The sequence below is a fragment of the Schistocerca americana genome, chromosome 1 (assembly GCF_021461395.2).
Source record: "Schistocerca americana isolate TAMUIC-IGC-003095 chromosome 1, iqSchAmer2.1, whole genome shotgun sequence".
NCBI lineage: Eukaryota > Metazoa > Arthropoda > Insecta > Orthoptera > Acrididae > Schistocerca > Schistocerca americana.
In genome coordinates, this window is record NC_060119.1 from 1,171,121,684 (window position 1) to 1,171,135,678 (window position 13,995).

General features: G+C 43.3%; 1 protein-coding gene across 1 annotated transcript in view; it reads right to left on the reverse strand.

The window, feature by feature from the left end:
- Positions 1-2,212: 2,212 nt before the first annotated feature.
- LOC124597824 (glutamate receptor ionotropic, kainate 2) overlaps positions 2,213-13,995 on the reverse strand; it is a 353,359-nt gene continuing 341,576 nt past the window's right edge. Inside the window, exon 18 of the mRNA XM_047135963.1 lies at positions 2,213-2,347. Coding sequence (XP_046991919.1) covers positions 2,213-2,347 — 135 coding nt within the window. The remainder of the gene's footprint in view (positions 2,348-13,995) is intronic.

The following is a 13,995-nucleotide window of genomic DNA, read 5'->3' on the forward strand; positions in this document are numbered from 1 at the left end:
ATTATCAGAATAACAGCACTGTGAAACGGTGTAGACAGGAAATTTCACTGATGTGCACCTGAGAGACCACAATGTTTTTCACATACTGGAGAGCATAACGTCGAAATAGGTCCATAGCCTTATCGTATATGCGCCACTGTGAAACAATGTTAGAATTCTGCTACACATGAGTTAACAGACTGAACCTCGAACCAACTAACTTTGAAAACTTGTCACAGTAAATAAACACTCGGGAAAGACTCTTTATATCATGCGGCCACTGAAGCGATACTTCATGTGACAATTAATGCACCTACATCATTTCAGGATATCTTTACTTGTAGCCTTTGTACACCTCGAATATTTAAAGGACTGAGTGCACCACACTGACTTAAGACCATCTTTTTCCAGAGGTTAATGTAGTGTTGATTTGAATTTAATGGATTGGAAGCTAGCTATTGATATTTTTTGCACGAAGTTGACTTACAGTCTATCCAATCTATTAACCACGCAACTATGATGAATAAAATCGTAATGCTGAGTTTATTTACACATATACCTATTTGAAGATGGAATAAAAAATTTCTCTCTCCGTGTTATCTTGTTCTCTCCTCCTCAACTACAGACCACTGAAGGGCCATTGGCCAACAGTACTCGTTTTCTCTGAAAGTCTATGATGAATCCTTTAAAGAATCGATCCATTTGTTATTGGAGAAATCAGTTTTTCCCGCAGCGGATTAGTCTTGGTTCAAAAAGTACCAAATGATACACATTTACTTCAAGGAAATAAAACAATAAGAATCGTACTGATATCTAACACTCCACTTTCAATAATATTTGTGTCTGCAGTCACGAAGAATTTATATCCCTTTCATCTTACAGAAAGGACTGAAGGAATAGTGGCAGTTTTATGTTTCAGGATTGAAGTTGCTCAACATTCAACATTCACTGACCGAAACATGCACAGTGTTCCGATATGGACACATGAGCATTGGTACTCCCAATCTCATGGTAGTGATGGAAGAAAAGAAGGCGGCTGTAAGTTCATGACAATAATTACCCACTCTAGCTATTCAGCGACATACACAACTCTCTGGCTGATACATGTGCAGTCTCTCTCAGCGAGGAAACAGTGTTGTAATTAATACTTGAAATAGAGCTGGAGGAAAAGAAGCATATCCAAATTCTAGTGAATAGTTGACCTCTCCATCAATCCAGCAATGTACATAGCTCATCCGCATAAAGAAATGCCAGACTCTAGTGTATACCTGTGAGGTTCAGTGGAGCAGTATTTTCTATGTATGGGGATGCAGCTCTACATTCCAGTATCTGGTTGCTCACTGTGTCTAACGACATGCACCACTATCGGTCTGATCGTACTACAGGGTTTGACTGTGGACTGTGATGAAATTAGTGTAGGCAGTCCTTTAGATGAGGTTGGATGAAAACAGACAGCTCCACCTTCCATGGAACGAGGGTCACTGCATCTGTCTCGTGAGAGGCACCTTTCTTGAGCTGACGTACATGCTTCTTCGCAAAGTGAACATGTAATGTACAGCAATGCAGTACATCCTTAAGACTGGAGGAAAAGAAGTAGGTCTACATGCCAGGAAACTGTTGCCCACTGTGTCTTTCTGATGACCACATTTGGGCAGATATGTTGAGTCCCAATGTGGAACTGTGCAGGACAGTGATATACCGTTGAAGCTGGAGAAAAAGAAGCGGCTCCACATATCAGGGAAGATGCCCATTGCGTCTTTCTAGAGTGGTGACTCTTGGGTTGAGAACCGAGCTGGATCCCAATGTAGACCTGTAATGGACATCCTCGAGATGATGCTGGAGGAAAAAATGCAGCTCTGCATTCCAGGAAATGGTTGCTCACTGCAGTTGTCCAGCAGGTATCACCACACTTTGGTTGACGGACACACAGTGTCCCAGCGCGGACCCCCGACGCCCGGCGGCGCCTCCCACTCTGGTGACGGGGCTGTCGGCGGCAGCTGGGTCAGAGCCTGGCGGTGTCGAGGCGCGGCGGGCTGGTCGCGGCTGCCCTCAGGCGCTCGTGGGCGCGCGCCATGGCCAGCGAGACGAGGCTGGCTGAGCAGTAGTCGTGCAGCGGGTCGGGCACGACGCAGCGGTCGGCGGCGGTGGCGGTGTCTGCCGAGCTGGCGGGCGAGGGCGGCGCCCCGGAGCCACTGTCCGCGTCCGTGCTCGCCCCCGCCGCCTCCGCCTGCCACTAGGGGGGGTCGTAGTCGGCCGCGTGGTGCCCGTGGCTGTGGCTGTGCACGTGCCCGTGGTTGTGGTTGTGGGCGTGGCTGTGCCGGTGCTGTAGGTGTAGCGGCAGCTCGATCGGGACGCCCAGGCTGCCGCGCTGCCAAACACACAGTCCAACAGTTAGTTATCACTTCATGGTTCAAATGGCTCTAAATTTTGGGTTGTTTAGGGGAGGAGACCAGACAGCGAGTTCATCGGTCTCATCGGATTAGGGTAGGACGGGGAAGGAAGTCGGCCGTGCCCTTTCAAAGGAACCTTCCCGGCATTTGCCTGGAGTGATTTAGGGAAATCACGGAAAACCTAAATCAGGATGGCCGGACGTGGCTCTAAGTACTATGGAACTTAACATCTGAGGTCACCAGTCCCCTAGACCTAGAACTACTTAAACTTAACTAACCTAAGGACATCACACACATCCAAGCCCGAGTCAGGAGTCGAACCAGCGACTGTAGCAGCAGCTCGGTTCTGGACTGAAGCGCCTAGAACCGCTCGGCCACAACGGCCGGCTATCACTTTACGCTAAAATCCAGCACTGTCTTCCTAGTATTATATGTATGAAATCAAATCAGTTTCCAAAATTCCATCAATACATCATAGTATATTTCGTTTGGATTCCTGAATAGATTCACCAATAAACTCCAGTGGTTTTCTTCAAAACTGGATCAACAACCACCAAACACTGATTAAACGAAGACACGTCTCGCTGAGGCTGTAACTTTTAATTGCTGTTGGTAATTGCAACCTCACAGTCAAGACTCAGCGGAAATATTTTCACCAATCAAATTCCACTAACCTGTTCCATATCGAACACCTACTGTTGCCATCTGTCTCTCGCAATCTGCGTTTCTGCTTCATCTGTCGACCTAAAAACTTCGCACCAACCTAGTGAAATACTAACCAGCTCTTATTGTTGGGTAATGAAGTACATGCCAATACCCACCAACTGTACCAAGTTGAACAGTCACTTCGTTAAGCGCCCCACTTGTCAGTATAATACGGTTTTTTGCACTCTTCAGGGATTATTCCGCTAGTTGCCGCGTTATATACCCCTCCAACCTCCCTCACCCATTTCGCTGCTGACGATCATGGGCCCACAGTGCCATGTGTGTGAGGTGGAGCGGAAGTACACTGTCAGAACCCGGGCCACTGTCCTCGGTTTGTTTACCTGTGCCACCGAGTTCGTGATGCCGGATTGGAGGCGCTTCTAGATAATATGATTTATATGACAGCGCCCAGCGAAAGATAGGCATCAGGACCAACTAAAAATGGCAGCAAGTGAGCCGAAACAGGGAACAATTTGGATGACGCCACCCAGCCGAATACCCGAGAGCATTTCAAAATGCGCCAGGATAACTTAATGTCACTCACCATGAAGTTCGTCGATGACCAAATAACGTTACAATAGCGAGAGGACCAGTCCCAGATATGCAAGGAGTATAATTTTAATATTTATGACAGAAAGGCAAAGGTTATGGCTCGTAAAGGAAAAGGCTCTGTGAGTTCCAAAACAGCATTATATTTACCAAGGTTTAGGACCTTAGGTTGTGGCGTAAGCCACTTGCTGAAAATGTTTTTCTGAGTATTTATTTTGGAAACAAAATATGTTAACAGTTTAAGCGTTCGCTACAGTTTAGTTTGCCTATGACCGGAAGTGATGCCGAATCCCAGCCTGACAGATTGGTTGGCGGCAGGAATGACTGACCGAAAATGGTGCTGCGACCCGGAAACCAGTAGCAAATCGCAAAAGATAACTAAAAAACATCACACATGTATAGAAATAAAACGACTCTGGTCAAAATTATTACTGCCTTAGTTGCTGACCCGCCAATGAATTATCCGTAAAAAGTAATGGAAAACTTCATGAGACACACGGTATATATTAAATAAATATTATATGATGTGTATTATAATACACAACCACTACGCAACAACATGAGCAATCAGTTGAAATTAAAAAATTATAACACAATTGATTCTCCAGTTTTGATATACATCTCAGAGTCACGGACATCACGAAATCAAAGCGAAAGGCATATATAGGGCACTGAAGTGGAATCTACGAGACGATCGAAAGGTTGCACTCGGAAAGAACAGATAAGGAAAGAAGACATCAGAGGTGATTTAAGTATTTATTCAGTTAACGAATGAACAACATCGAAGAGAACAAAATGGCTGGAGCACATCGATATGAAACCAGAAGAAAGTCTAACAAAAGTAATACTGAACTTCGATCTTGAGAAAAACCAGATCCCAGTAAACCACGAAAGAGAAGGCTAGTCCAAGATCGGAAAAGGCGAGGTACGTAACAACTGAAGTGGAGAAAAAGGCTATTACAAAACAACTAAGGTGAATGGTGGGAGAGTTCCTAGACATGATTTATATCACAATCTTGTCAAATTCGTTCTTGTTCACCCACTCCAATTACCTGGTAATGAACAGGATGTTAATTCTTAGGACTCGTCACATACGCTATGTGATCAAAAGTATCCGGACACCTGGCTGAAAATGACTTACAAGTTCGTGACGCCCTCCATCGGTAATGCTGGAATTCAATATGGTGTTAGCCCACCTTTAGCCCTGATGACAGTTTCCTCTCTCGCAGGCATACGTTCAATCAGGTGCTGGAAGGTTTCTTGGTGAGTGGCAGCCCATTCTTCACGGAGTGCAGCACTGATGAAAGATGTCGATATAGGTCGGTGAGGCCTGGCACGAAGTCGTCGTTCCAAAGCATCCCGAAGGTGTTCTATACGATTCAGGTCATTACTCTGTGCAGGCCAGTCCATGAAAGAAACTTTATTGTCGCGTAACAACGCCGCCACAGGCCGTGCATTATGAACAGGTGCTCGGTCATGTTGAAAGATGCAATCGCCATCCCCGAATTGCTCTTCAACAGTGGGATGCAAGAAGGTGCTTAAAACATCAATGTAGACCTGTGCTGTGATAGTGCCACGCAAAACAAGAAGGGGTACAAGCCCCCTCCATCAAAAATACGACCACACCATAACACCACCGCCTCCGAATTTTACTAATGGAACTACACACGCTGGCAGATGACGTTCACCGGGCATTCGCCATACCCACACCCCGTCCTCGAATCGCCACACTGTGTACTGTGATTCGTCATTCCACACAACGTTTTTCCACTGTTGAATCGTCCAGTATTAACGCTCTTACACCAAGCGAGGCGTCGTTTGGCTTTTACCGGCGTGATGTGTGGATTATGAGCAGCCGCTGGACAATGAAATCCAAGTATTCTCACCTCCCACCCATCTGTCATAGTACTTGCAGTGAATCCTGATGCAGTTTGGAATTCCAGTGTGATAGTCTGGGTAGACGTCTGCCTATTACACATTACGACTGTCTTCAACTGTCGGCAGTTCACATGGTTCAAATGGCTGTAAGCACTATGGGACTTAATATCTGAGGTCATCAGTCCCCTAGACTTAGAACTACTTAAACCTAACTAAAGACATCATACACATCCATGGCCGAGACAGGATTCGAGCCTGCAACCGTAGTAGCAGCGCGATTCCGGACTGAAGCACTTATAACCGCTCGGCCACAGCGGCCGGCTGTCGGCGGTCTCTGCCAGTCAACAGACGAGGTCGACCTATACGCTTTTGTGCTATACGTGTCCCTTCACGTTTCCACTTCACTATGACTTCGGAAACATTGGACCTAGGTATGTTTAGGAGTGTCGAAATCTCGCTTACAGACGTATGACACAAGTGACACCCAATCACCTGACCACGTTCAAAGTCCGTGAGTTCCGTGGAGCACCCCGTTCTGCTCTCTCACGATGTGTAATGACTACTGATGTCGCTGACATGGAGTACCTAGCAGTAGGTGGCAGCACAATGCACGTAATATGAAAAAAGTATGTTTTTGGGGGTGTCCGGATACTTTTGATCACATAGTGTATCTAACTCACACCCGTATCCTTTCAGAATAAATTGTGAGGGCTTCTATGTTTTATTTCACACTGTACTAACTTTGTGTAAGCATCAGGTGTCGATCACACATTGCCAAGCCTTATCCCACCTGACTTCCATAACATCGCACGGTATTAGTTATGTAAATTGATAATGTCCAATTTTGTCAGATCTGTTTACAAAATCATAATCCTCTTCCCACTCATGTAAGTTGCTAAGAAGTAATCCCGCTCGGACATAAAGACTTACGTTGTAGCAATATTACTACATACATATCGGTTCCAACTTGGTATTTTGAATGGAGCAGTAGTAACGTTTGGAGTAAACGTCGCAGAAATGAAATGAACAATTTCAACGGTGTTTCATCTCCGAATTCCGATGAATAATTTCGGAGAAATAACAGTAATCAGAAATTTGGAATTTTAACATACAACTGATTTGCTGCCTCATGCATGAATGTGTGATTTTGTATCCAAATGAAATACGATTAGTCGGTCAAAGAAGAAAACAGAATGTTACACCAACGAAATATTTCGATTTTGCCAGATTGTGTATTTATTTCACTCCATTCACTACAGACTGGTGTCATATTCTCTGTCCCTTCTAACCGGGCAGAAACAATGGACTCTCTTCGACACCCTCAGTTAGTCCCACAAAACGACAGATAAATAAGCTTGGCTAACAAATCGTAATCCAGTGCGTAGGCTTTTGCTTTCACGACATAGACGACTGGAGTGACTCTGTACTTTGGAATCATAGTTGGATGACGTGTGGCGTCTCATCACTTTCGGTGATAAATCTCAGTTTGTGCTCTGCTTCTGATGACCGTCTTTTGCGTGTTTGGCGGCACTAGAGGAAGATCCTGCCAACGTGTGGAATGATGCAACGGAGTTGTCCCTAATTCCAGAGTATGAGTGGGCACCGAGTATCGCTTGAACTAATCAGGGAACTGTGAAGGTACTGTAACCTCATGACCTAGTGTGCTATTTCTCGTTTACGAAACCATAATTCTATTCCCAATCACGTAAATTGTTAGGGATTAATCCCGAACGTACATAAAGACTTAAGTTGTAGCAATATTAACTGCAGACATACCGATACAACTTCGCAAAGTTTCAAACATGGCTGCTTGGTTCTTCGTTTTTTGAATTGAGCAGTGGTAACGATTCTATTAATGTCTTAGAAATTAACTCAACAAATTCACCGGTGATTCATCTCCGAAATCCGATGAATAATTTCGGAGAATTAACGGTAATTATAAATTTGGAAATGGCCTTTCAACAGGAAAATGGCAACAGTATGGACTTTCTGCTTGATGTTGAAGTACTTGCAGGTCGGCAAAATCTCCCGCTATGTCGCCTACAACGCACGCACAAGACCAATTGAGACATCAACTCTACCCCGTTGCCAGTATCTAGTTTTGCAGCCCTAACCGATCATTAGAATCAGGGGAAATTCATAGTCTGTATTACACCCTTTGAAACAGAATATGCTCGTACACTGATAACTGACTAAGAGTGTGTTCGTACTTCAGATTTCCTTGTTGTTCGTTTAATTAGAATTTGTAATTACTGAAAAGAAAACACATAACTGCCAACGCGTGTAGTTCACTTCATTTTATTCTCTCGTAGTAGGTGCTTAACATTTTTGCCTCTGTGTACAGATGTAGATTAACTGCAGGAGCAATGGTGAGATAACGACAGGCTTACTGTATACAAACGTTCAATACCGTATGCAAGCAAATTCGTCACCGAGCGAGGTGGAGCAGTTGCCAGCACAATGGACTCGCATTCCGGAGGACGACGGTTCAGAGCCGCGTCCGGCCATTCTGATTTAGGTTTCCCGTGATTTCCCTAAATCGCTTCAGGCAAATTCGAGGATGGTTCCTTTGAAAGGGCACGGCCGACTTCGGTTCCGTATCTTTCCCTAATCCGATGGCACCGATGACCTGGCTGTTTGGTCCACTCCCTGGAATCGACCAACCAACCAACCAGCCAACCAAAATTCGTCATTCCCTAAATCTGGATTAAAAATGTTAACGTTGTCTGCCGTGGTTTCCTGCCGCAAAGATTGTTGTTCTTCCGCGCGCGTTGTCCCCTTTCCACGCCAATATGTGAGAATAGTGTCGTATGTGTGTTTGTACACTATAGGTGAGTTTAATGGATGCGTGTATAGTGTAGTTCTGTCTCTGTTGTGTGATGGCGACGGGAGAAGGGAGAGCATGAAACCTGGTGCCGGTACATAACCTCCTTTTCTCGAGTAGTGCCAAGGAGGCCACGGAGATTAACATCCCTATCCGAAGGACGGGTCAACATCAGCAGTGTATCACACCCTCATTTCACAAGACACTCCGGAGAAGTGTGGAATTTAATCCAAGACATTGGCGCAAAGACTAGTGATCAGGTACTGTACGCAATCACCATTCCTCCCCTTGCGGCCTAATACAATTCATGAAAATATCAGTCATCACCAGGATCCTAACCGGCCCAATTCCGAGTCAAGCGCCAGCGCACAAACGTGCGTTCGCGACTTCGGCTACAATGGCAGACGTCACGAGACTTCTATTGCTTTCCAAATCCAAATCACAAAAGCCTCTCGATATTTCTCCTTTCTACATCGGAGTTTCCACGTTTCAGCACTATCGGGGCAAAATTTCATAAAAAAAAACAACATTGCACTAATATTTTACATATATGTGTATTCAAACGACAACTGTCCTGCTTCATTTCTTTGCTATAAATATTCATGTTTTTATTTCTTGATTATTTATCATGTTACTGTTATTTAGGATCCTACGTACCTAAACATATTAATTTGTTCCACTAATTCATCACAAACATTTACTCCTACCTTCTTTGCTTGACTTGTAAATACATTGCCATAATACTTTTCTTATTTATCATCATTCTCTCTTAATATACAGATAGTTCTTTTAACTTCATTTTGACTTAGTAACACCATGTCATCAGCGTATCATAAACATTCGATTGTCCTTCTTCCGTTTACCACACGGCTGTTTTGTTGGAAGTATCTGTTAGTTATATCACGTAAGTACTAAACAGACCAGGCAAAGTCTTTCTAACCCGTTTTAAAATCCTTCTTCCTTACTTCTTAACAACTTCAGTAAGTCATGGCGTAGGTGTTTCAGAACGATACACCCAATTTCACAAGACTATACCCCCTACTTGAATGAAGAAAGAAACTTACGGTAGATTTTTAACTTAGGCGAAGTTTTTATTTTTAAAAGAGCCATCCTATTTTACAAGGGTATGTCTTTTACGTACATACTTTTTACTGCAATACTTAAGGATCAAAGTTTTCATTTGTCTTTCACAAATGTTCAGTGTGGCCTCCACGCTCCTGCGTGGCAAGCACCCAAACGACAGTCAAACTCACCCCCTACTTTTGCGAGCAGTCTACAGTTACTGCATTCAGTGCCGTCCCTATACGGCGTTGCATGTCAGAAAACGTTGTGCTGCGGTGGCTCATAAGTCTAGGCTATTTTTTAATTGAAGAGTTGCTTGAGAAACAACATGGTTTGGCAATCCAGATTATGTTATTCGATAGAGAATTATTATGTGCTCTGCAAAATAGTGTGTTTAGTTTTTTTATACAGACATACTTTCTGTTCTTTTCAGGCCATTAAAACGAAGATGAATGGATTGAATGGAATGCACAATCTAGCGAGTATGGAATATGGTTGAGATCAAATCGGAGAAAGGCGAAAATAACAAGAAACAACAGAAATGAGAACACGGTTGGTGTTCACGAAGTACATGAAGTTAAGGAATTCTGCTACCTAGGTAGCAAAATAAATGAAGTTAAGGAATTCTGCTACCTAGTTGGGAAAATAACATATGACAGACGGAGTAAGGAGGACGTAAAAAGCAGACTAGCACTGGTAGAAAGGGCATTCTTGGCCAAGAGGAGGCCAGCATTATGTGACTGTGAACACTGACTGTGGGAAACCCGGAAAAGAAGAGAACCGCAGCAGTTGACATGTGGTACTACAGAAGAATGTTGAAAATTAGGTGGACTAATAAGGAAAGCGATGAAGAGGTTCTACGCAGAATCGGCAAGGAAAGTAATTTATGGAAAACACTGACGAGAAGAACGGACAGGATGGTAAGACATCTGTTACGACTTTGCGGTTAGATTCCATGGCTGACTAGAGGGATCTGTAGAGGATAAAAACTGTAGAGGAAAACAGAGGTTGAAATACATGCAGCAAATAATTGAGGACGTAAATTGCAAGCGCTACTCTGAGATGAAGAGCCGCATGAAACCTGACAGAATACAGATGACAAAAAAAAAAAAAAAAAAAAAAAAAAAAAAAAAAAAAATTAAAAAAAAAATACGGAAATGTCAACTCGACACGAAAGAGCGTTTTCGACACCTTCTGTTTTTTGCGTTGATTCGAGCTGCCAAAACGACGGAGCTGCTCGAGGCACTTGTAAAGTGTATGGCGAAGAAATAATGTATCTTAGGACACCTCAAAATTGGTTTAAGTGGTTCAAAGACGGCAGTTTTGACCTCAAAGATATACATGACCCACCATGAATTCCTTTATCGGTACGAAACAGTGGATGACGAACTTTACGTCGAAGATTTGCAACGACTCATCTAAGCCCGACTGGCGACACGGCGCTCTTTTGGAACACTACGTCGGCATCACATCGCCAAGGAAGTCGTTCAAACGCTTGGAAGGAACGAGCTGCCACATCCTCCGTATTCTTCCGTCGCGGCGTTTTCCATTTGAATTTGTTACGATCCCTCTCTAATGAACTGTATGGGGTTTCTTTTAATAATGACGTGGCTTAGCTTGCCAACTCGGTGATTTCTACTGCCGAGACGCCGAACAGTTTGTTGAACATTGGGAAGAAATTGTAAACAACAGCGAAGAATACATTATTTACTCACTTATGAATCATTTCTTGATCATTATTGTGAAAACTTAAAAAACAGAAAAAAGTTGCATGCCTTCTGGGCCAAAACTATAGGAAAATAACGCACAGAGACGGACTCTTTTGAGAAACTCCTACCAAAATAAAATTATGTATCGTGAGATCTTGGAGGCAGATGGTTCGACACGAGATCCGTACGCTCCTTGCGATCGGTCCATCGATGAGACAGTACCATGATCCTTACGGAAAGAGCGACCCGGAGTTATCATTAAATAGAAAATATTGGAACGGAGAAAGCAAAGCTCATTTTGTTGTTGCGTCTAGGAACGGGGAGTTAGCGAGTGAGCTAGCTCCACCAAAAGGAAGAGTAAGGTCTGACGTCCCATGGAGAACGAGGTCAATAGAGACAGAACACAAACTCTGTTAGTTTTAAGGATGTCAAAAGAAATCGACAGTGCCCTTTTACAAGATACATCCCGGCCTTAACTAATTGATGAAAGTCACGGAAAACCTAAATCTGGACGGCTAGATGGGGATCCGACCCGTCATTCTATTGAACGCGAGTCCAATGTGCTCACCACTGCGCCACCGCGCGAGGTCTAACTACACCAAGGGGATCGCTAAAGGCAACTGAATTATTCGGTAGCTGACAACATCCGCCCAGGTACTCGCTTAGCTTCGTTGCGTAAATTAAACGTCACCCCATCTGGAACAGAAGATGACAGAGAGACTGACGAAGTACTGAATTCAGTATTTCGGAATTGCTTCATCGTGGAGAATCGTGTTATGGTTACTCTTTGCATTCAATGCACGAACGTCGAAATGACAGGTACTGAGATAAAAGTACGCGGACTATAAAATCAACTAAAATCGTTCAATAGTGGAAAGGAATCTGGACCGGATGAGATTCCAGTAAGTCTCCACAGAGATTATGTGAATGAACTTGCAGTAGCACATCGTAGGTCACCGGAACAGCGAAGGGGCACAGGTCATTATTGTTTTCAAGATGGGTCGTCGAAATGATGCACGCAGTTACAGGCAGACGTGGGAGAGATATGGAACACGTTCTGCTCTCACACGTTATGACGTTCCTCGGTCCTTAAAAGTCTGTTCTATAAATACAAACATGTGTGCCGTAAACGCAGATCTCGTGATACAAAGTTCGCTCTCTGGTCCACGGAATCCAGAACGTCGTACAGAAAAGACCTTGGTCGATATCGTGTCCTCCACTTCCAGAAGGCATTCAGTACCGTCCCACAAAATACGCGCATACCTATTGTCGGATCAGACTTTCTGAACGGATCCATGACATTCTAACTGACAGAACTCAATGCGTTATAATGACAGGATGAAACCGATAGACGTCAAGGTAATTTCTGGAGCGCCCCAAGACCACGTGATTTCTACAGTCGCGGAATCGAAAATCTACCCCACCGTTGGAAGACTTTTGTACTTAGTAAAGGAGAATATATTACTGATGAGTAAAGCTTCTGTTAAGTGTATCTGTTGTGTTCATTAAACGTATGGATAAACGCTACTGGCATACGCATCAACCTAATAGAACAGTGATTTCCAAACCTTCTGATACTGTTACTCCCAAGTAGAAACAGTTACTGGCAAAAACCAACTCCACCCTCTACCCTCCCCCTCCCTCCCATGCAAACACACCATGCCCACGATTCACCAACCCCAAACACCGACCATGACGAAAGATTAACGATTTACCTCTTGTAGATGTTTCACTGAACCAGAAACCAATGAGCCGATGTGGCAGTTTTTTCTAACAGTTTTTCTTGCAGAATGATGTAGCAATTCTCAGTACATAACGAGTGATACCTGACTCTCTATATCAGCCTATGTTGACCCATTGTGGATATAAGACAGCGGATGATCGCACATTTAACAAAGAAATTCACCAAATTGCCCTGAAGTTGACACGTTATTTTATTTTCGCTACCAGTTATGGCAATCTATTACGCCATCTTCAGGCCCCATATGCAATTTTCAAAAGTAATCGATATTGATATATTGGGACTATGTGTTTATGGATGTGGTGAGTTCGTAGCTCGAGTGCTTCCTTCGAAGACTTGGTTCGCAGGAGAGCTTCTGTGAAGTTTGGAATGTAGGAGACGAGGTACTGGCGGAAGTAATGCTGTGAGGACCGGGCGTGAGTTGTGATTGGGTAGGTCATACGGTAGGGTAATTTAGGTTAAGTAGTCTGTAAGCTTAGGGACTGATGACCTTAGCAGTTAAGTCCCATATGATTTCACAAACATTTGAAAATTTAAAATGCCCACGTTCACCTTTTCATGGTCAATGATAGAATGCACTTTGTTCTGATGGCGTGCCAAAGGGCAGCATGGCGCAGAAAGTATTCCTAATTTATTTCACTTCTCTTTTCTCCTCCTCTTCTAAGACTTCTTTTTTTTCCTTACACATGTTTATCCTTTTCACGCACAGCTCTCTATCTGCAGGCTATTTGTTTTTTTTCTCCTGTGCTCCCCCAAAAAATAACATAAAAAAGTTGGGTTGCTGCTGATGGTGAGACTGTATACTCATTTACGTTAACAAAAAAAGAAAAAATGGATGTTGCGAAAATACAGCTATCTATTTATGTTTTACGTTTTCAAGGGATATTGTGTTATGTTATGGAAAATGTCGTCTTTTATTTTCATACACAAGAGGTTTTTATTTGTTTTCTCATTACCTTCAACTTTTGCTCATGTAACAGGTGTTTTTCCTCTTTGAAAAAAAAATAAAAAAATAAAAATAAAAAAGTTGTTAGAGCACTTGAAAAAATTTAAAAAAAGATGGTAAAAAAGAAAAAAGAAAAAACAAAAAAGCCCCCTAATCACTGGGTCGCTGGATCGAGTACCGTTCATTAGATTTTTTTATTTTCAACACAGTCT